The sequence below is a fragment of the Castor canadensis genome, chromosome 4 (genome assembly GCF_047511655.1).
Source record: "Castor canadensis chromosome 4, mCasCan1.hap1v2, whole genome shotgun sequence".
In the NCBI taxonomy this organism is placed as follows: domain Eukaryota; kingdom Metazoa; phylum Chordata; class Mammalia; order Rodentia; family Castoridae; genus Castor; species Castor canadensis.
In genome coordinates this window covers 146,456,532-146,481,468 of record NC_133389.1, presented here as the reverse complement: position 1 = coordinate 146,481,468, position 24,937 = coordinate 146,456,532, and the positions used below count along the sequence as shown (strand labels likewise).

Sequence of the window (24,937 nt, the reverse complement as noted above, 5' to 3'; positions counted from 1 at the left end):
TTATATAAAAATACATTTGCTTAACCCATTTACCAGTCACATGGCTTGATTTGTTCATTCTTCACATGCATTGGAATCTAAGAACACAATTTTAAACAGACTAGTGCCAACATTTTATAAATTATAAGCATAACAACTCACTTAAAAACAAGTAATTTTTTCTTCTTTTTTTTATTATTGTTATACTGGGGGTACATTGTGACATTTACCAAAGTTCTATAATATATCATAGTTGAATTCATCCCCTCCATCATTCTCCCTTACCTCCCTCCCCCTCACCCCTCATTTCTGGAATAATTTCAACAGGTCCCATTTATCCATTTACATACATGTGTACATAACATTTCCATCATATTCACTCTCTTACACCCTTTCTTTATACCCTCCCCGCTCCCACTGGTACCTATTCCCCAGCCTGAACCTGTTTTGCCTTCCTGTTCTCCGTTTTTGTAAAAAAAAAAAAAATGACATTTTTGTTTGTTTAAGATAGCTATACTGGGTGTTTCATGAAGACATTTTCATGTATATATGTATTATAATCTGAATTGGTTCATCATCTCTTTTTTTTCTCCTTTTTACCTTAGTCCCCTTCTTATGGTAATTTCAATAGGTTTAAAAATTCTATATTCATTCTTGTATAGGAAGTACATCTACCATATTCACCTTAACTTCCTTCTTTTTTCTTAGCTCTCCTGTTAGTGACCTCCCCTTAGCATGACCTGTTTTTCATAATATTGCTTATGTTTGTATTGGGCCTATATTTTACATATGAGAGAAAATATGCAGCCTTTGACTTTCTGAACCTGGCTAACTTTACTTAAGGTGATGCTCTCCGGTTCCATCCATTTACCTGTAAACAATAAAATTTCATTCTTCTTTATGGTTGAATAAAATTCTATTGCATATAAATATCACATTTTCTTAATCTATTAATCAGTTATAGGGCTGTTTCCTTAGCTTGGTTATTGTGAATGATGCTGCAGTAAACATGGGTGCCCAGATGACTTTATTGTAACCTGACTTACATTCCTTTGGGTATATCCCTAAGAATGGAATTTCTGGATCATATGGCAGCTCTATTTTTAGTTTTTTGAGGAGCCTCCATACTGTTTCCATAGTGGTTGTACTAATTTACATTCCCACCATAAGTGTATAAGGGTTCCATTCCCCCCACCTGCATCCTTGCCAACATCTGGTGTTGTTTTCTTTCTTGATGACAGCCATTCTAACAGGAGTGAGGTGGAATCTTAATGTGGTTTAGTTTTGTATTTCCTTAATATCCAGGGATGTTGGGCATTTTGTCATGTGTTTTGTTTTGGGTTTTTTTTTTTTTTTTTTGGCCATTTGTACTTCTTCCTTGAAAATGCTCTGTTCAATTCATTTGCCCATTTCTTCATGGAGTCATTGATTTTGGGGGAGCTTAGTTTTTGAGCTCCATGTACATTCTGATTATCAATCCTTTGTCTAATGTATAGCTGGGAAAAATTTTCTCCCATTCCATGGCCAGCCTCTTCAATTTGATTACATATCCTTTGCTGTGGCTGAAGCTTTTTCATTTCTTGTAGTCCCATTTGTCAATCCTTTCTCTTAATTGCTGAGCCATTCGAGTTTTACTTAGGAAGTTATTGCCTGTGCCTATATGTTCCAGTGTATTCCTTACTCTTTCCTGAACAACTTTCAAAGTTTCAGGACTTATTTAAGGTCCTTGATCCATTTTGAACTGATATTTGTACAAGGTGAAAGACATGGATCTAGTTTCAGTTTTCTACACACAAATATACAGTTTTCCCAGCAACATCTGTTGAAGACACTGTCTTTTCTCCAGTGTATGTTTTGGGCACTTCTGTCAAAAAGCAGGTGACTATGACTGAGTGGGTTTATGTCTGGGTCTTCTCTTCTGTTCCATTAATCTTCATGGCTGTTTTTGAGCCAATATCATGCTTTTAAAATTATTATTATTATTGCTAGGGCTCTGCAGTGTAGTTTGAAGGTGAATATTGTGATACCTCCACTGTTGCTCTTTTTGCTCAGTATTGCTTAGCTATTTGCAGTCTTTTGTGCTTCCATATGAACTTTAACAAAACCTTTTTTATTATCATAGTATTATTGTACTGAAGGTATATTGTGACATTTACAAAAATTCTTACAATATATCATAGTCGAATTTACTCCCTCCATCATTCTCCCTTAACTCCCCTCCCCGCTTTCCTGGAATAGTTTCAACAGGTCTCATTTTTCCATTTACATAAACAAGTACATAATATTTTCACCACCTTCACCCTCCTATACCTTTTTCTTATGTCTTTCCCCCTCCCATTAGTACCACCTCCAGACAGAACCTGTTTTGCCTTCCTGTTCTCTGTTTCCATAGGAACTTTAAGGGTTGATTTTTCAATCTTGGTGATGAATGTTATTGGAATTTGGATGGGAATTGCATTGAACATGTAGATTGCTTTTGGTAGTATAGTCATTTTTACATCATTGATTCTGCCTGTCCATGACATGGGAGATCTTTCCACCTTCTGCAGTCTTCTTTGATTTCTTTCTTCAATGGTTTATAGTTTGCATTATAGAAGTATTTTACTTCCTTTATTAAGTGTATGCCTAGATATTTTACTTTTCTGAGGCTATTGTAAATTGAATTGTTTTCCTAAGTTCTTTCTCTATTCATCGTGATCTATAGAAAGGCTGTTGATTTTGTATCATGATACTTTTTCTCCAGCACTTTTAAATAATTATCACTGCCAGAATATATATGTTCTGAAAAATAAAATGAAGATAATACATACAAAAATCTACTTTATGCTGCAAGCTAAATGACAGATTTTTAAAGTACAGTGTTCACATCAGAAATATATAGAAAAAAGTACCCAAATAATTTGTGCGTAACCCATTTGATTATTCATACATTATATAAGTCAAGGGTACTTAATCCTCAGCCTTGTTATTATATATAGTTTTGTGCCTTTAAAATAGAGTGATAACAAGACTAAGAAATTTCTTAAGTTAAAAAAAATCCAACTTCCTAAGTTCAGAAAGATTAAGAAGACATAAAGTAACCTAATTCTGTTTTGTGCCTTGAATAAAACTGTCCTATGTAGCCAAGGTCTCAGTTGACTTATTTTGAATATTTTCATTTTTAATGTGTTTACTTTGAATAATAAATATTTTTGAGTCATGTTTATTATTAAATATTCTAATGTATTTGGACATATGAATTTAATATTATTTACATGCTATTAATTAAAAAACAAATTTAAACTCAATGTAACCATCTCATCCTTGAAACAGGATTTCAAGTATGTAAACTTTCAGTTGACTGATGGGTCAACTAGAGTCTAGAAATTACAGCACTTTCAGTTTAAAACCGTGCATTTTAAATACATTTTTGCAATGGAATTTGGCATGCCTTTAATGCTAAGGTATTAAAGGTTGAGGATTGAGGTTGCTAAGGTATTAAGTGTTGAGGATTGAGAGGGATGTGTGTTCTCCTTAGGCATATCCCAAAGAGGAAGGGGCAGAGTGACATATGCATAAGTCACTCCAGCTCACCAGGGCACACAGCAGGAAAAGATAAGGGTGGAAGGCAGGAAGTCAAAAGGCCTTTCTTCATAAAAACCAGAGCACTGGGGTATGAGGGTTTCCCTAATAACAGGAAACACTTAGGGTTACTTCTGGTCTCTTGGGATCTTTTCCAGGTGCATTTTTCTTTTCTCTTTTCAGTGGGTCCAGATAATTCATTTTGTCTTTTCACTTTTAAGCTACTATTTACAAACTTGCCCATATGAGGGATTCCTCTATACCAAGGACAGGTCTGGGAAGCACATAGTTCCTTGGAATCTCTCTTCTTGCTTGCTGTTCCTCCAGTCTGTCACACAAACTTTGTCACTTACCATTTGGGGAAATAGCTGGAGAGATATGTAGCAGATAAAATAATTTTTAATGCATCTTCTAAATTTTTCAGTTTAAATGTGGTGCTTGTTATACACCCCTCTATCAAAATCATATTTTTCTCTACTCTTACACCAAGCGGACTAGAACAGGCTAGTTGTGGAGACAGAGTAAAATGTAAATGTAATAGTCCTTTCATGCTTGCACTTATCTCTCAAGCAGAAGTTAGAACTCAGAATTTAAATGCAGTATAGGTTATTCCATTTACATGTGTGCTTTGCCTAAACTACCTGCCTGCAATTCTTAACCACATTGCAAAATAACTTTTTGGTTGTTGTTTTGCTTTATTTTGTTTACAATTGTATCCACTAGTACTGGATTTGAGCTGCTTAATTACTCATTATTATTCTATTAATTCTGGTTTACATAATATTAACATAGTGCAGGTCTGGAACCAAGTCACTGAGAATGTCAAAATGGGAATTTACATTTTTCCCTTGAGTGGCAGCTACCGTAATATTAATATAATGCTGTCATAATTAAGTTTTTCAGTTTCATTTTTTGAAATTATACTTCTCATGTGTCTGCAGAAATTAATTTTTTTTATCTGCTTGTGATTTCCCTTTTACCAACTGCCTGTATAATTTGCCCCTGTCCCTATTTCATTCAAGTTCAGACCATTCAAATTCTGTGTCAGCTTCATGAGGAGCCAGTGTCTGCCTTAGTATTCTGCAGCACTGGATTCTATTATGGGAGGCTGACATATGCTTTAATACTCTATATATTGATAATTTTTTTCCTAATGAGTGAGTGGCTCACATTTGAACCTGATGACTTTGGTTGCCTCCATTCTCTGTAAACACCCAAAGTTGTCTGGAGCTCATTTCCATGATAACATAGGTTACACTGCCATGCTCCCAGAGGACCATTCCACCTCAGGATCTGTTTCCATTTACTTATTCAATGAATGTTGATTATGAAACAAGTCTGTGTGAGGCATTACAGGGACTGTGAAACTAAACAGAAGAATCCCCACTGTGCAGTGGGGTAGTGATTTATGATAAAAATCTTTGATTCCAAATGAGGTGTATTTTGGTTGAATATTATAGCAGCCACCTTTAGTCATTGACTCACTGTAAGAATGGTTTATAAGAAATGAAATATAAGAAAACATTATCAAAATTTCATCATTTTTAAAAATTTAACTCTTCCAAATTCTCATTATTCATATAACATGTTTCCTAAACAACTCAGTTTATCATAATTTCAAACTAAGTTTCAGTTCTAAATTTATTTTTTCGTATAGGAAAATATATTCTTGTAGTATAAAAAATTCTTATGAATATATAATGTGTGTATATATACACATTTTATATATATATATATATATACACACACACACACATAACAGGTTCAAATGTTGAATTTTATTTTATGTCATGATAGAATGTGAGAACCTGGAAGACTCTTAGAAATCTTGAACTTTCCTGATGAGGAAACTAAGATGCATCAACTGGCATAGCTTTGTGTTCCTAGGATCAAAACTCTCCTTACTCATTTATGTACTCAATAGAATTAAGTTCACTAACTGGCTTCAAGAATTTAAGCACTTACATGGTTAAACATCAGTGAAACAGAAGTTTTTTTTTTTTATTAACAAGCAGGTTAATATCAAATTAATTATGTAAATAATAGAAATGAAATATTATTTAACCACCAAATCTTTGAATAAAGGGCATTCTCAAAATTAATAATTATAAGACATAAAATAGTCCAAGGAACAAGAAAAGCATCCTGTAGAGGAAAAAAACTTGCAGTCCCCAACTCTACTTTCAAACTTGCTCATTCTTGGAAAGCCTCACTTTCAGTTTCATTGTTACCACTTAGCAATGGCTCTAAAAGAGTGAAATAAACTCCTTAGGGTGGAAATGATCACCCTGGAAATTGTATCTTATTTTCTTTCAGGCTCTTCAGCAATACTTGCAAAAATGTAACACACAAATCGAGGATATCGTCACTTTGGTCCGTGGCAAATTGTCCAAGCAGAATCGTGTTACTCTGGGAGCCCTTGTGGTACTGGATGTCCATGCTAGAGATGTCCTTGCAGCACTTGTAAAAAAGGAAGTTCGTGATGACAATGACTTTGAATGGTTAAGTCAGCTTAGGTACTATTGGCAAGTAAGTAGTATCATTGAATGTTATTACACAGCATTTTCAGCTCATAGCCTTTTAATTTGTGCTTGCTTGCTCACATGGGAAATAGTATCAGTAACATAGGATTTTTTGCTGATGACTGGCTATACCCATAAAAGCATTTTTCCAGAATGAAGATTAAGTAGCTAATAACTGTATATCATTTATATCTGTATTTATACACTTATCTCTATTCAAATGTATTATTACATAAATATATACATATAAATAGGAACAAGATGATCAAATTTACTTGTTTTTATAAAAAAAAAAAAAAAAGGAATGCTCAAAACCCTAGCCATAATGGAAATGCAAATCAAAATCACATTAAGATTTTATCTCACTCCTGTTAGAATGGCTACCATCAGGAACACAAACAACAAATGTTGGCGAGCATGTAGGGAAAAAGGATCCTCATACACTGCTGGTGGGAATGTAAAGTAGTACAACCACTTTGGAAAACAGTATGGAGGCTCCTCAAAAAATTAAAAATAGAATCACCACATGGATCTAGCAATACAATTCCTAGGGATATACCCAAAGGAAAGTAAGTCAGGTTACAATAAAGGCACCTGCACACCCATATTTATTGCAGAATTATTCACAACAGGTAAGCTATGGAAACAGCCAAGATTGCCCAAGATTGTCCAAGAATGGATTAAGAAAATGTGGTATTTATATACAATGGAATTTTATTCAGGAATAAAGAAGAATGAAATTTTGTTCTATGCAGGAAAATGGGTGGAACTGGAGAACTTCATCTTCAGTGAAGTTAGCCAGGTTCATAAAGGCAAAGACCACATATTTCCTCTCATATTTGGAATATTGACTCAATACCAATAAAGCAATATTATGCAAAACAGGTCACACTAAGGGAAGGTCACATATGAAAGAGGAAGGGTAAAAGAAGGAAGTTAAGATGAATATGGTTGATGTACTTCCTGTACAAGAATGAATATAGAATTTTTAAGCCTTCTGAAATCAATTTAAGAAGTGGACTAAGGTAGAAAGAAGAAAAATAGAGAGGATGAGCCAATTCAGGTTGTAATACATATATACATGAAAGTGTCACAATGAAATACCTGTGTAGCTATCTTAAACAAACAAAAATGTCATTTTAAAAAATAAAAATGGAGAACAGGAAGGAAAAACAGATTCTGGCTGGGGAGTAGGTACCAGTGGGAGGGGAGAGGATATAAGAAAAGGGAGTAGGAGGGTGCATATTGTGGAAATATTGCATACACATGTATGTAAATGGAAAAATGAGATCTAGTGAAACTATTCCAGAAATGGGGTAGGGGTAGAAGGGAGAATAAAGGAGAATGATGGAGGAGATGAATTTAACTATGATATATTCTAAGAGTTTATATGAATGTCACAATGTATTCCTAGTTCAATAATAATAATAAAAGAAGAAAATTTTACTTGTTTTTAAATAAGTTGTTATGCTTATAATTTATAAAATGTTGGCACTAGTCTGTTTTAAATTGTGTTCTTAGGTTCCAATGTATCTGAAGCAGGAAGAAAGCAAGCTCTTTTAGTCTGATTTAGTCCTTAAAGTTTCTCTTATTGACCAATAGAAGCAGGCAGAAACATGACCTAAAAGGATTTTATCAGGGCCCCAAGAGGCTGACAATGGTAATCATGACTGAGAAGGAAGGGATTGCAGGAACAGTTAGGAAACTGGTTGAGATTGGCCTGCAGAGTGTGGACAGAGAGCTAATGACTGGAGGTATGAACTCAGAAGTTTTTATCATCTAGGCTTTTGTGGAAGTCTTGCAAGGTATGGGCAGGAGGAGGAAAAAGGTAAGCATCAGCATTCTGGAAAGCCATTTGAGGGTCAGTGTATACAATGATTATTAGTAACTTGCTAATCATTGCTCCAAATGCCAGATCCTCTCCTTGCTGGATGTGTTACTTTGTATGAATTCCTTGCTTTCTTTACACTTCATTTTCCCTCATCTATAAAATGGTAATAATGGCAGTATCCATTCTACATTGAAAAAAGTGACTAAAAATATAGCACAGATAAAGGACAAGTTCCCAACATTCTATAGGAAAAACAGAAGCCAAGGACTCCAGTTATTTACACTTGGAAACTAGCTACTGAATTCTTCCACTGAATCAAATGATTTCTGAAAAGTAGATTTGATAGTAAAGAGCCTGAGATGTCATATTGTTTGAAATTGTGTTGTCTCAGCTAACTTTATCTTATCTGATTTATCCTAGGAAAATCATTTAGAAACAAAGATGATCAATGCTGGTTTGCGGTATGGGTATGAGTATCTGGGTAGTTCCCCTCGGCTGGTTATTACTCCACTCACAGACCGATGTTACAGGTAAAACCTTTATTTCATTCAAGGATATGTTGGAAAAATCACTTTCACTCATCCCAAGACCACTGAGTTACTTAAAAATACTAAATTATCTTTCATACTGTAAGTTTAACCTGTGTTGTTTATCTTTCCTTGCCCCTTAATTCTTCTTTCAATTTCATTTTCTCTGTCTCTGCTGACTTCATCTCAGTTTTGGGGCTCTTTTGTTTTCTTGAGTATTGCTGTTGCTTTTAACACTATCTAACTAACCCTTCTTTTTCCTTTAAACTCTGACTTCAGTGTGGATCATTTGAGCCATATTGTACCTTCCCCTCAAATACTGAATTTTTCTAGAGTTCTGTTTCCATGTGGAATTTTGTGTTGTGCTCCATGGTTTTTTGAATGTTCTCATCAAAAAACTGAAGATCCCCAAGACTCTATCTTTTTTCCTGTAAGCTTTTGCTGTGCACATGCCCACTGGGTATCTCCATTGGATATCCTATAGGTTCTTGTAATTTTTCCAAAGGAAATTTACCATTTTACTTACTCAGTTAGTTCAGTCTCCCCTATTTACATCTCTGAAAATGGCAGTGAATGGCTAAAGTCCATTCATCCTTATAAATGCCTGGCTTTGGCCTTGGCTGTTTCATAGCTCTTCACATCTATTCACAGATTAAGTCCTACTGATTTAGTTGAATTTAATTAATTTGTTTATTTTCCTACTTTTATTCCATTATCTATTCCCTTCCCTTTTAAGTAAATTTTTTTCTGGAGCAGTTCTAGGTTTATAGAAAAATATGCTGAAAGTACAGGAATTCCCAAGGAAACCCTTGACCCTCATTTCTCCTGTTATTAACATCTTGCATTAGCTAGTGTGGTTACATTTGCTACAGTTGATGAACCAATATTGATGTGTTAATATTAACTGAAGTTCGTAGTTTATAACAGGGTACACTGTGTTATATGGCTTTATGAATTTTGACAAATGCATATGTCATGTAGCCACTGTTATATAACCATACAGAAGAGTTTCACTGGAAAAATGCTCCATGTTTCTCACATTCATCCCTCTTCTCCTCTTGAATCTCAAGTAACCACCTAGTTGGTCACTATGCTTTTCTCTTTTCCTAAGTGTCATATTCTTGGAATCTACATATTGTCTTCTTTCACTTAGCAGTATATCCTTAAGGTTCTTTCATGTCTTTTTGAAGTTCGCTGGCACATTCCTTTATATCTCTGAATAATACTTTATTTTATGGACTTATCAGAGTTTATCCATTCACCTAGGACATCTTTGTTTTGGTGATTATGAATAAGCTGCTACAAATATTCATGTGCAAGGGTTTTGTTGGGACATAAGCATTTCATTCATTTGGGTAAATCCCTGGGAGCGTGATTGCTGGATCACATAGTAAGCCTATAGTTAACTTGTTCCAATGTGGCTGCACTATTTGCATTCCCACACGAGGACTGAGAATTCCTGTTGTTCCACAACCTTGGCAGCATTTGGAGTTGTCAGAGTCTTGGATTTTACCCATTCTAATAGACATATTTTCTTTACTTTGCAATTCTTTAATTATCTATGAGGTTGGCAAATTTTCATGTGTTCATTTGGCAAAATTTCATGTGTTATATATGAATATCTTCTTTGGTGAGGTGTTTGTTCTGCTCTTCTGCCCATTTTGTAACTGCATTGTTTGTTTTCTTATGGTTGAGTTTTAAGAATTCTTTTTATATTTTGGATACAATTTTTGTAATATGGTATAGACATTTTTGTAAATGCTCTTTCTCAGTCTGTATGTTTTGTTTTCATTCTTTTAGTAGTTTCTTCCCAGAGTAAATTTTTTTAATCTTAAAATAAGTCTAACTCTTTAGTCCATGTTTTTAGACCTTGTATCTAAAAAGTCATTATTAAGCACAAAGTCACCTAGATTTTCTATGTTATTTTCTAAAAGTTATTTGCTTTGTTTTACATTTAGAAATGGGAAGAGAAATGTATGCTCAAAATCCTTAACACATAGTTAAGAAACATTTCTAAAATAAAAACCTTTGACAAAGGAACAAAGACAATTCAGTGGAGAAAGTATACTCTTCAACAAATGTTTCTAGAACAAGTGCATATCTACACACACACATAAATGAATCTAGACACAGAATTAATTACAAGTGGATCATAGACTTCTAAATGTAAAGTCAATGGAAAGTAAAGTCTTAGTCTTTAAATGGCTGAGCAAGTATCTAATCCTCTATTCAAAGCTTATAGGAGCAATCCAGCCTTAATATGTTGTAATTATTTTCCTCTCCTTAAAGTTAAACATACTTTCCACATGGGTGAAGAGCTGGATAAAACAGAAAGAATAATGGGTCAAACTCACCCAGTTTCAGATGAGGAATGAGAACCACACAGTGACCTCACCCAGTACTTAAACAAGGTCCTCTTCATGATAGATTTGATGTCCTAAGTGTAATCTGGGTTGAGAGAGAAATTAGAAGTTTTGGTTAAAGTTTGTTTCATACAGCTGACATATCCAACCTGACAGAAAGGGTAGGATGATCTACGCAACACAATTTTCTTTTCTTCAGCTTTACTATTACTACTCTACTAACTACTTAAATTTCTTCCAAATTTATTATGCTCAAGTATGCTCAGATACAGTATATGGAGACCAAAAGGTCTACATTGAGGTTTCCCACTCCAAGGTTACCAAACTCTTCTTTATATATATCATTTCCTTCCTTCCTTCCTTCCTTCCTTCCTTCCTTCCTTCCTTCTTTCCTTTCTTTTATCAGGACTAAGGGGGTTGAACTCAGGACTTTGCACTTGTAAAGCAGGCTCCCTACTACTTGAGCCATACTTCTAGCCCCCTATTTTATTTCTTGATTCAGTCATTTTGCACACATTATCTCATTTTCCAAGAAAATTCTTCTTCTTTTAATTTCTTTAGGACATCACCTTTCACAGGTAGACTTCCTTGATGCCCTTGCCCACATTAGCAGTCACTTTTCAGTGACTCTGATTATACCTGGTGGCTTCTTCTTCTTAGTGTTCATCACAGTGGATTGAAGATATATTTGATATATTCGTTGCAGGAATGTCAAGCAGAGATATGGGACAATGAGGCAGTTTAGCAAGAAGCAACATTTTATTGTGCTGGCGCAGACTCAGTAGACTCGTGTCCAAAGACTGAGCCCCAAGAACAAAGGGGTCTCACCTTATATACCCTTGCAAGCAGGTTACAGAAGCAAAAGGCAAAGCTTAACCCATGTATGGTTGCATGCATCTTTATTGACTATTTCATTTCCCCAGTGCTATGTGACCTTCTTCATGTTTCAGTTCTTTAAGTTTTATCTCTCTGATATGCCATCCCTTCCCCCCCGTCTCATTATCAGAACACAAACTTGTCTGTTTCTTTTCTGGTCCTCCTCCCTGCTACAATTCTTTACAATATTCTTTATTGTATCCTATTCATGGAAAAAGGCTATGTTCTATTTTTTTCTCTATTCCCAGCACCAACACATTTCCTGGCATGAAAGAGGGATTTAAAAAAATGTACTGAACTCCTATAAAAATAAAAGCAGTTTTAAATTATATTGTTTCCTAGAGAATTATTAGAATTGTAAATGTTTTTAGTGAACACTATGCCTTTCAAATAGAGGATAGTGCTTAATCTCTGGGTTTTCCTCATAGGTCCAGAAGGAGTATTATTTACGGAACACGGAGTGAATCAGGGAGAGTAGTTCAGGATTAAGGCCAAGAACAGTGAGGCAGTACTGGAATTTGTTTTGATACTGTGGCATCTATGGCATAAGGGAAGGCCTGATCACATAAAGAATCTACATTGAATCTGATACCAGCGCTATTGCTTATGGCTGAGCACTGTACCCAGTTGAAGCTTTTATAGATGTTACAATATAGGAATCACTCTATAATTTACATGTATGTATGTGCCTGCCATCTAATTGTGAGGAAAACATCTTAAATTTCATTTATTCTCAAGAAAATTGGTGATTACCTAATACATACACATATTCTGATCACATTTCATAGAGGAAAGAATGATACGTTTTTACAAGTAATATTTATATAGATTTACCAAAAATATGAATATTTTTACTTGCCATTGCTTCTTTTTTCTTTTTGTGCTAGGTGGGGGTACACTGTAGCATTTACAAAGGTTCTTACAATGTATCAAATATATCATAGTTGAATTCCCCCCTCCACTGCTCTCCCTCATCTCCCCTCCCCTCATTCCTGGAACAGTTTCTAGTTTTGGCATTTATATATATATGTGTGTGTGTATACATTGCTTGCACCATATTCATCCTCCTATCCTTTTCCTTGCCAACTCCCCCCTCCCACTGGTGCCAACTCCCCTCCTCCCAGGGCAGAACCTGTTCCACTCTACTGTTCTACGATTTTGTAGAAGAAAAAAGCATAAAAGATAAAATGAGAAACATGGAATTTTTGCTAGTTTGAGATAAAGATAGCTACACAGGGAGTTTCCTTGTATGGTTACCATGCATTTGTGTATTACCACTCCAAGTGATTTGCCTCTTCCAGTCCTCTTCACTCCTCCCTAGTCTGCTTCCTATGGTGGCCCTGGCCAGTTTAAAATTTCTATATTCATTCCAGTACAGAGAGCGTATCAACCACATTCAAGTTTTTGGTTTCCTTCCCTTATCCCATCCCTCCCTTTCACAGCCTCCCTTTAGTGTGACCCGTGTCCCATAATATTACTGCATTTGTTTTAGGTCTACAATCCACATATGAGGGAGAACTAGGAGCTTCATGCCTTCTAAGCCTGACCACCTTCATTTAAGATGATGTTTTCCAATTCCATCCAAACCTGCAACTAACAAAATTTCATTCTTCTTCATGGTTGCATAAAATTCCATTGTGTATAAATACCACATTTTCTTAATCCATTCATCAGTAGTGGGGCATCTTGGCTGTTTCCATAGCTTGGCTATTGTGAGCAGTGCTGCAATAAACTTGGGTGTGCAGGTGCCTTTGTTGTAACCTGACTTTTATTCCATTGGGTATATCCCTAGGAGTGGTAATGCTGAATTGTATGGCAGATCTATTTCATGTTTTTTAAAGAGCCTCCATACTGCTTTCCAGAGTGGTTGTACTGAGCTTAACCATGTCATTTAGCCTCTCTCCTCTTTGAGAGATTTTTTTTTATGGATGTCATTTGGTTCCTTCATCATAATTAACATTGTTTTGTTGGGGTCAGGATCTGGGTAATAATTTTCTTCATTTCCCAGTATATCGTGTGAATTTTGTCTTCTTGGGGGTAGAATTTCCTGCCCTTCTTCTTCTCCCCATGCATCTATGATGTGCTGTGCTCCTGTGCTGTTATGTGGCTAATTGGGGATTTTAATCACCTGCTATCTTCCCCTTGACTCAATTACTGTCCTATGACTGGCTTAGTCATTAGCTAGGTTGATGTGCTATTTCTCTTCCCTGCAATGACAAATTCACTGATTCAATGCTGGATCACTTATTTACAAAATATGTAGGGAGCTCCTTGGTGATATTATCTACAAGATGTGGAGATTGGGGGGAATAACAGTTGTTTGGATAGAAGTGGATACTCAGGTATTGAAACTGCTGGCACTGGAGGGACAGAAGGGGTTAGGGCGAGTGGGGGAGGGGTGTGAGACATGGGGGTTCTAGGGTACTAAGTCTCTAGTGTGTGTTCAGTCATTGTGGAAGAAGGTGCTATTGTCAGGAATCGCTGAGGGATAGGAAGGATGGCGTAATGGGTAAAGTTGGTATAATAGACTATTCAGTGGGTGGTGCATTTTGAGGAGGTTGAGGTAGTAGGGGGACAGGGAGGGGAAAGAAATGAAGGTGAAGAGGGGGAAAGGAAGGGGGAGAAGATAGAGTGAAATGAGGAAGAAAAAACTGGGGTAGAGAAAGGAAAGTGGAGCAATAGAGGTCTGAGTGAGTTAATGTTAGGACAGAATGGAGAAGGGAGGTAGATAACAGTAAGATGGGAGAAAAAAATGAAGAAAATAAACATTAAAATTAAAAATTTAAATAATAAAATTTAAAAAAAGAATATATATATGAATCTATCTATCTATCTATCTATGAATGTTCTGGACAGTTTCCTCTGATTTCAGGTTGAGGTGGTCCTTTTTTATAAGGACTCTGGCCAAGACTGTCCCTTCTTAAGGTTGGTATGTTGGATTGCATGACAATGAGTGTTGCTCTTCCCTATTGGACAGCTCAGCTCTGGGTATTTGAGTCCAGGCTTCCTTAGTGGAGTGAACCCTCGGGAGCAGGTGGGTTCTAAGAAGTGGTTTTGTGAGAGATTGGCAAATGATCAGTAGCCAGCCCCATTCACTCACAGGGCAAGCCTATGAGTCAGAGAGGAGCTTTTCTCTTGGTGAGACTCTTAGTTTCAGCTTACTCCTTTTCTCCAAGGCAGTGCAGTGGCTAGCTTTCCCCACTGTGGCTGCTGAGTCACTCTGTGTTCTGCCTCTTCTTCCCAGGCAGAGGCGATATATTTTCTCCATGTATTTGGCCACCAGTTTTGTCCAGAGGGGGTGAACTTGGCTCTGAGCTATGATAGAGTATGTGTGTTTCACTCACCTGATGAAACAGTGTGTTTCACTCACCTGATGGGTTAGCAGCTGTGCTTGGTTAAAAACAGTTCAGCTACAGGGCAGTGCAGGCAGATGACAGACAGAGGCTTTGTGTCTGCTTGTGTTTGGCAGGTGCCAGTCTTCCCTGATGCTTGCAGTAATGTTTCTATGGTTCTCTGTGCTGTGTTATTGTTGGCAAGGTTGCAGACACACTAAGGCAGAAAGGAATCTGCACAGGTGGGCAGCAGTCAGAGGTTCTGTGTCTACAAGTATTATCGTGGGTCCAGGTACTTCCAGATGCTTACAGGTCTGTGCAGTTCTCTGTATTGTGCTTTAGTTTGACTGATTCAGGTGGGAGGGAATTAAGACAAAGAGAAAAAGAAAAAGATAAAAAGTGGTGGATCGGTCAGAGCTATCTGACACTGCCCCCAGCTGTTCCCAGCCAGCAAACACATAGGTAAGCAGGCAGCAGCTGCTTGACCCTGTACTGGGCTCTTATGCACTTTGAAAAGTTACTTTAATCTAATCTTCATTAGTCAATGAAGATTATATGCCTGCTATGTGTTGGCAGTATCTTGATTGGTAGAAAAAGCAGAATTACCTGATCCTTGCTGCCACAAAAATCTGGTATTTGTTTGAAATCATGCAAATTAAGGTCCCAGGTCCATCAGCTATCCGCCATCTTCTTACCATTACTTCTTGCTTTGCTTTACTTTTTAAAATTTCTCCTCATGTAGACAATGTCTTTTAGTAGTGTTTTCAGTGAGTCACTGAAAGCTGGTCTTTCACTAGTCTTTGTCTAATAAAAATGCCCCTCTCTTTTTTTTTTGGTTTTCACTCAATTATTTACAGATAGATTAGCTAGGTATAGAATTATAGGTGAACAATAGTTTTCCATCAGTCCTCCAAAGATAATAGTCTCCTGGCATTCATTGCTACTACTGCTAAATTTATTATTTTAATTTTTCCTTCGTAGGTAATTTTCCCTATTGAAGTTTTCACAATTTTCTCTGTAGTGTTGTTCAATGTAATGTTTACATTTGGATTGTTTTTCATTTCCCCTAATGAGACTTCTTTATTTCCTTTTTTAATTATTGTTGTAATTTAGAGGAAATCATTTCAGTTTTTCCCCATTTAGTATGATGTTGGCTATTGGCTTTTCATATATAGCCTTTATTATGTTAGGTACATTCCTTCCATTCTGAGTTTCATCAGAGCTTTTATCATGAAAGGATGTTGAATTTTGTTGAAGGCCTTTTCTTCATATATTAGGATGATCATGTCATTTTTGTCTTTGCTTCTGTTAATGTGCTGTATTACATTTAATGATTTGCAAGTGTTGAACCATTCCTGCATGCCTGGGATTACTTTGAATACCTATATTCAAATAAATTGGAAAATATAGACAAAATGGACAAATTTCTAGATACATATGACCATCCAAGATTAAACCAACAGTATATAAATCATCTAAATAGATCTATAACAGGCAATGAAATTGAAGCAGCAATAGTTTCCCAAAAAAGAAAAGCCCAGGTCCTGACAGATTCACTGCTGAATTCTACCAGACCTGTAAAGAAGAACTAATACCAACACTCCTTAAACTTTTCCATGAAATAGAAAGGGAAAGAACACTGCCAAACTCATTCTATGAAGCCAGTATTACACTCATCCTTTTATTGGACCAGGACACAACAAAAAAGAGAATTATAAGCTAATCTCTTTAATGAACTTAGATACAGAAATCCTCAATAAAATACTAGCAAACCAAATTCAACAACATATCAAAAAGATCATATACCATGATCAAGTCAGGACTTTTTCAATTCATGTCTTTCTTCAATTCTTGGCAAGTCTCAGCTGTTTAAATTTTGCCTCTTTTTCCATTTTTCTCCTTTGGTTTGTCTATGTCTCTTAACTTTTCTCATATTTGACTTCTGCCCCTCTGGGTGATTCATGGATGTTTACCTACCAGTACATAATTTTCTTTATGTTATTCTGATATTTAACCTCCTATATCTGAATATTCAAAAGCTCAATGTTATTTTTATTACCAGAATTTTGGTTTCTGTCTGTCTGTCTTTGACTCTCCAGGTGTGTGTGTGTGTGTGTGTGTCTCTCCCTCTCTCTCTCTTTCTCTGTCTCTTTCTGTCTCTCTCTCTCTCATACACACACACACACACACACACACACACACACTTTCTGGTATCTATTTCCTTTTGTTTAATATCTCATTTAACTGAGCACCCAGATCCTGAAGAGGGCAAGGTATATGTCATTCACAGAGCTTTGCATATTTGCCTCTGTAAGTCTGACTCAAGTTTGATCTCTTGGTTTTAACTGTGAGCTCATTTTGATAGGGGTTGGTTTCTTCATGTATCTTTCAGTTGTGGAGGTATACTTATGTAGCAGTTTCAGATTTATTTCTGAGTAGAGCTTTAGGTTTTTCTGTGGTACAGAAAAAAAAAAACATTTTAATGTTTCTTAGTCTGGGGTCATGTGCCATGGGAAATGGAAATGCAAATTCTCTCCTCTCTGTAACCAATGTGTGCTTGTCATTAGGACCTCTATGAAAGGAAAGTGTCCTTATCTCTTCTGTGGTTGAGTCCTGTTTGTCTGTCTCCAGGAGGTTGCTGGAGTAAATTTCATCCACTTAGAGATAAGGCAGCATTTCAAGGTTTCTGCATTTATATAGATGGATCCATTCTAGTTCCCTATCTTGCTCAGTTATGAGGATTTATTTTCTGTTTCTATGTGAGCATAAATATATTTGTGTTTATATGCAAATCCTAAAACAATATGGTCCTCTGCACAGGTCTTAATTACTTCTTCAGTTCTGCATTCCATCATCATTGTTGATTTCTCGTTCATTGTTTAAAAAATAGCCATGGTATCTTAAGCAGAAATGTCTTTGTTGTTGTTGTTGTTGTTTTTGTTTTACAAAACTGGAGAACAGGAGGGTGGAATAGGTCCTGTGGTGGGTGGGTGGTACCAGTGGGAGAGGGGGAGGATGTGAGGAAAGGTTGTAGGAGGATGAATATAGTGCAAATACTGTGCACATGTATGTAAATGGAAAAATGAGACCTGTTGAAACTATTCCAGGAATAGGGGGTGGAGGATAAAGAAGAATAATGGAGGGGTGAACCCAACTATAATATATTGTAAGAACTTCTGTAAATACCAAAATGTACCCCCAGTACAACAATAATTTAAAAAAAAATCAGTGAGAAGAGAATCTGCTCACTGGCTATAAAGCTCTCATAAAATAAAATAAATAAAATAAAATATTGAAAGTAGCCATAGGCTAGAGGTGTAGCTCAGTGCTAGAGCATTTGCTTAACTTGTACACGGCCTTGAGTTTGATCCCCAGAAACGAAAAAAAAAAAAAAAAAGACTATGTATTTTAAAAGCTGTCATATGTATTTCTTTCCTAGTTATCTTTTTAGCATAAATTATTTGTATAAAGGGGTTTCATTGTGATGTTTACAACTTTCATATAATGTACTTTGATCAAATTTGTCCTATCTATGTTACTCTTTCTTAACTACCATCTCTTCTTCCTCCTCCTTTTTAGCCATTTTTGGTGGGTTTCATTGACATTTACATATGCTTGCAGAGTAAGGGGATTGGGTTGTTCAGGGTTCAGGGTCAGCTGCATTGTACATATTGACCAAGGTCAGCATGGAAATTCAAAAGTGAATTTGTTCTAAATGTGTTCAGAAACAAAATATAATAACAGACAAAGTACTGTACCATCAGAAGTTTTTCTGAGGTTACTGGGAAAAGAGAGAGAGGAAATGACTAATTAGTTCTCAATTTAAATGTTTCTTCTTTTTGGTGTATGCTTTTCAAAAACCACATTATTCTACATAGTCTGGTGATTTCTTGTCTTTCAGAACTTTGTTTGGAGCTCTTCACCTGCACCTTGGAGGAGCACCTGAGGGTCCAGCTGGCACTGGAAAGACAGAAACTACCAAGGACTTAGCAAAAGCTGTAGCCAAACAATGTGTTGTTTTCAACTGCTCTGATGGGTTGGATTATTTAGCTTTAGGAAAATTCTTTAAGGTTTGAATTAACTCCTCAGTTATTTACAGTAGGATAACTAATGAGAGGAAAGTTATTTATAATGAAACGTAACTGAATGCAGTGTGATAGCTTTCTGTCACTGTGACAAAACACCTGAGATAATCAACTTAGGAAGAGGAAAAACTCATTTTGGTTCATGGTTTTGGAGTTTTCAGTTCATGGTTACATGGAGGAGCAAAACTGCTCACCTTATGGTGGTCATGGAGGAGAGACAGAGAGAGAGAGGTGTGTGTGGCGGTGGGGAGGGACTGGAGACAAAACATACCCTTTAAGAACACAAGCATAGTGATCTGTTTCCTCCAACTAGGTCTGACCGCTCTAGCCTTTGCTATAGTGGATTATTATTCCTGATAGGAAGGAGTGAGTGAGTCCCTTAAGTACACTGGAGACATGGGCAACTTTGAGAACCACCATATTGTGCACAGATTCTGGGATTACAATGACTTCTTTAACCCACAGATTTTGTTACCAACATGTTTTTATGATTCATTAATTTACTTTTATTGACACATTCTAGCTAATATTTTTTAGTGAACTCAACATCCTTGAGGTTTTTTTTTCTTATTTTGAGCCAGATTCCTATTCTTATAAATACGTAAAATTCCAAAAGGTGGTATTAAATATGTCATCCCTATTTATAAACCTATGACCATCTGGTCCCTTCAGCAGTTTGTTGCTAGAGCCTTTAATTCTCTAAAATTAACACGACTGAACACAAAATTTTGGATTACGAGTTCCTGATATTTACTGATTTTTATTTTTCTATTATTTTCAAATTACATTTTAAATATTCTAAAGTATTTACTTTTTGCAATTTTCTTCAGAAAGATTAGCACTTAAAAAATTAACAAAAAAAAATACCAATCATATCCCCTCCACTAAACTGATTTTAGACTAAATGTCCTAGCCATTCTATAACAAATTTGGAGTTTTATAAAACTCCACATTTTTGATGCTGAAACAATTAGAATAAGAGTAAAGAAAAAAAATAGAAGTCAACATTATAATGAGTAAAAAAACCCATTTAAATGGCAACATTTTAATTCATCCTCTATGCTGATACATAAACTTGCTATGATGATAAAATAAATTTTAGAGTTTACAAAGAAATATTTGGTATTTACTACTCTGAGGTACTGGGGATTGAACCTAGGGCCTCATGCATACTAGACAAGTGGTGTTACCCCTTGAATCACACCCCAAGCCATATTGTTTATAATTTTCATTTTTGAAGAAGGGTCTCATTAACTTTGCCCAGGCTGACCTCAAAATTGTAATCCTCCTACCTCCACCTTGCAAGTAGCTGGAGTTACAGGCAGGTGCCACCAATGCCCAGCTATTCCTCAGTTTTTGAGTCTATATGTTGATACTCTTAATTCTTTGATTTAGATTTCTTATAATATTAAATTTGTTTATTGATAAGTACTTATTGATTATATGGCTACTTTAGTTATCTTAGGTTTATTCTGAGTAATGAGGCTACAAATGAAAAAGATGTAGTTCTTACTATCAAAGCTTACAATCTGTGTAACTGAATAAGCATTCTGTTCTTTGTGATTTCAAATCCTTTCATTATATCATCCAGTAGAGGTCAAAGTCTTCTCTAAATAATGAAAATTGACTGTTGTTTTACATGAGTGGAGTTCATGTTCAATCTAGTATATTTCAGTAGAATGAACTGTGAACAAATTCAAGGTTAGCCACTATTATCTGTGTGGCCATGTGCTAATTATGTAACATTTATATGGTACAGACTTAGTTTTCTTGCATAAAAATACCTGTAAATGTCACACAAATGCCACACATCATGCCTGGTACAAACCAGATACTCAATGCAACACACACACACACACACACACACATACACAACCTGAAAATGTTGTGTCTTTAACAAATAATTGTTGATTGATGCTTTAAAAAAAACAAATCTGAATTTGAACAGAGCTATTTAGGTTTGATTTTGCAGGTTTTCCTTATGACCAAGTGACACATATTAGCAATGTAATGGTGAGTTAGGGTTGCAAACTGGAGCCTTAAATTCTTGGTTGGCTATTCAGATGCTCAGACCACAGAACAGTGTCATTGGCAACAGAAGTCCTCTCAGCTAGAAGATTATTACAACCCATTTTCTTGAGCCCATACAGAAAAGCAAATAAAATCAACTTGTAAATAAAAAGTAAGAAAGGCTTGGAAATTACAGGCATACATCTAAATGGCAAAAGCTATGCAGTATGCAGAAAAAAATAAATTGGAAAAATTTCCAGTTGATCAAACTCTTTATTCATGCAGAATAATGGATTGGTAATGAAAAAATAAGCTGTCTTTAAAGATAAAAGTGAATAAGCAATTTCCTTGATAGGATATTAAATCCTTGAAAAGATCAGGTGAAAATGCAACGTTTCAATATAATATTCAATCAGATAAAGTTAAAAAATTTCATTAATCTTTTCTCCCAGGGACTGTTATCTTGTGGAGCCTGGGCTTGCTTTGATGAGTTTAACAGAATTGATTTGGAAGTACTTTCTGTGGTTGCTCAACAAATCCTTACTATCCAAAGAGGTAATGGGCAAGTCTGTCTTTGCATTTTGCAAAAATACTTTCATGAAAATACTGGAGGGAAGGAATGGCACAATGCACATTTATATGTGGCATTGCTAAAGTTATTTCATTCTTGATTACCCACAGGTATTAATGCAGGTGCTGATATTCTAGTGTTTGAAGGAACTGAACTAAAACTTGACCCCACCTGTGCTGTCTTTATAACAATGAACCCTGGGTATGCTGGGCGATCAGAACTGCCAGATAATCTGAAGGTAGGGAAGGCATAATTATATCATCTATTTTCCTTTCCACAATTTGCAGTTAATATAAAAAAGAAAGAGTTTGTTACCCTAAAATTTTCTGCAAAATATTTACTTTTAGGCATTAACCTATTTTACAAAATTGTTCTAAAAGGTTTTTGGAGTCTTTTATAATCTTTTTTATTAGTAGATACTAATCGTGCAAAATGATGGGTTTCATTGTGACATTTTCATTCATATAGATAATGTACTGATCAATTCATCCCTCATTATCTTCTCTTGTCCCCCCTCTAACCTCCCACTGGTCCCCTTCCTCTAGAAGATTATTTTTAAAGCTTCAGTTACCTTAAGTTTATATTTTTAAAATAGTGTTGATTAAAGCAAATCAGAAAATATATCCATTCAACTTGTTACTATATTATAACCCTCCAATCTTAAGTGCATTTTTTACAGTGTTCAAATCAGACAATTATGTATACTGGTACTGGGTGTTTTCTCAAGTTAATATTATAACATGAGCATTTCCCCATATGTATAAACATAATTTAAACTGTACACAAATTCACTGAACCGTTTTACTGTTGGATATTTAAGTTGCCTTTAGTTTTCCTGCATCATAAATAATTATGATAGGCAGTTTCTACTTAAACCTCTCTCTATTTTAAAACATTTCCATAACTAGAGTCATAGGATGAGAGCTATGTTGTTAAATTGGTTTCAAAAACAGGTTGCAACAATTTACCTCCCACATAAATTCTCATTAATATACAACACTGATTTTGTTGTTGTTGTTGTTGTTAAAAAGAACAAAACACTGCCTTAACTGAATGGTCCAGAATTTTGCATGAAAACCTTCTTTATCTATTAGTAAAACATGACATTTCTCTGCGTCTTTGTCAACCTTTTACATTTCCTCCTGCTGAACCGCATGACCATGGCTTGTGCACAAAGAGCATGTTGGAAGACAGTGCAGTCGTAGCTGTAGACACTAACCTAAGTCTTCTGACTGCCTCCTCCCTGCCTTCCACTGTTTGCAGACAGACTCACAGCTCCTCAGACTGAATGATTAATTGCTCTTCTCCACCAAAATGTCTTTTGGTAGGACTAATGGCTACAAAGTAGTTTTTTATTTCCATTTTATGCCCTTTTGGATGTTAGTTCAGATATTTTAATACTTTGCCATAGTGAAGAAAACCATGGTTTAACAATGAAAACTGGTAAATCTTTAAGAAGCATTTTGGGACTTTTCAGTGCAATTTTCTTTTGGAAAGAACTTTTTTGTAGCAATTCTGGCATGCATTCATTTATGTTATTCAGTAGGATCAACCTGAATGTGTAAGTATTTATAAAAACAAGGAAGGCAAAAATCTGTGAGTAATAAGCTGGGAATTATTATTGGTTGAAGTTATTAATGTCCCATGCAGACCATTCTACAGCGTGCATGCTGAAATAATATAAGATAGTCACTTTGCAGTGCTTGGCTAATGTATTTTCCTTCTATACTGAGCCAAAAAGCTGACTTCAAATTCTGACAGTTTTTTGTTGTTGCTGTTGTTCCTGTTGTGCTGTCTTCTTGGTTGGAGCTGCTACAGAAAATCTGTTTTCATATATATGTTCCTAATAAGTCTGAATTGAAAGAGTTACATATTCCTTAAAAAGTAAAAATAAAAATGAAGCCTGTTGGGCCACAGAAAGTGTTGCTATGAGTCCTGAGAATCATCCTTGTCTTCGCCTGGTGACTCGGTCAGTCACCAGGCTCCAGGGATCCTGTCTCACAAGTCTCCTAATTCCTGCTGATCCCATCCAGTCTCACTGCCACAGCTTTGTTTCCACTCCTTTCTCTTGGGTGACAATTCACTTGTCACTTGTCTTTTCTTCACTGGAATTCACCATAATGAACTCCCCTTTACAATGCTATCTGTGTGATCTACCAAAAGAAATCTAATCATATAATTTCCAGACTTGAAAAACTGTGGGCTCCTTTTTGCCTGCAAAATAAAGTCCAACTTTCTTGATGAGAGCCTTGGCATTAGGACCCAATCATGTGTTCTGCCATTTTCTGTCACATGGGGCCTCACTAGCTTCATTGTTCTATGCCTTGCCACATGCTGTTTGCTCTCAAGTGTTCTGCTGAGCCGCCACTTTGCTGCCTGACAAATTAACTCATCCTCATTCTATGAACCCACAGGGAACCTCTGAGTACACATACATAAAATACAGAACAGATGTGACCATCCGAGTGAAGTCCCTGGACCTGGCAGAGGTTTTATCCACATGAATCCTCTCACATGAACATCCACAGTTCTTCAGAGTCCTCTGTTAGGGCTTGTCTTGTAACTCCTGAAGCTTAGGTGCTAGATTCTGTTTCTCCAGTTGTCATTCCCTCCTCTTTGCCTGGATGTCAGGCAGCCAATTCCACAGCAGTTTCATCATTGGAGAGGCTCACTCTGCCAGGAGGAACATAGGGCAGGACTTCAACAGATCCAGCTTCGCTGTTTGCCTTTTCATGTGCTCATGCATCTGTCACCTCAGCAAACTCTGGGCACTGCTGCCACAGGCCACTTTTGCCTTCTCAGACGTGAATCAGGCACAAATTCATATCCTCCCCAAAAGCAGGGATTCCTTCCAGGCTCTCACTGAACTTGGGAGTGGTGAAGGGAATTGAAAGTATTTACAGCATAACAGTAGCCTCCCTTCAAGGAAATCATTTAACATATCCTTCCTTTCTCTCTCAAATACTGTAAGCTGTACAAGTAGATGAGCAGGTTCAAGGGTTGTGTTCATTTCCTTGGTAAATTTTGCATATTGGGTGGGTTACACACATTGATAACTGGAAAGTGTTATTTTGTGCAGAGTCTCATTTTGACATTCTGTTAAATCTTGTTAAAATCTACATAATAAAACAATTTTAAACACATCTCCACTGTAAGCTATATATTGAAACTATTCAGAAGGATTAATACTGAATGGTAATTTCAGAATACTTTAAAAAAAACGGACATATTCTAGATCTGATGTTACAGACTCAATAACCTTATACATAGCTTTCCAGAG

At 36.1% G+C, this 24,937-nt stretch overlaps 1 protein-coding gene across 3 annotated transcripts in view; it reads left to right on the top strand.

Annotated features, from left to right (window-relative positions):
- Dnah7 (dynein axonemal heavy chain 7) overlaps positions 1 to 24,937 on the top strand; it is a 310,589-nt gene that overhangs the window by 111,948 nt on the left and 173,704 nt on the right. For all 3 annotated transcript variants that reach the window (XM_074071306.1, XM_074071307.1, XM_074071308.1), the window contains exons 22-26: positions 5,857 to 6,069; positions 8,314 to 8,423; positions 18,893 to 19,061; positions 21,539 to 21,641; positions 21,768 to 21,895. In XM_074071306.1, the coding sequence (XP_073927407.1) occupies positions 5,857 to 6,069; positions 8,314 to 8,423; positions 18,893 to 19,061; positions 21,539 to 21,641; positions 21,768 to 21,895 (723 nt within the window). The remainder of the gene's footprint in view (positions 1 to 5,856; positions 6,070 to 8,313; positions 8,424 to 18,892; positions 19,062 to 21,538; positions 21,642 to 21,767; positions 21,896 to 24,937) is intronic.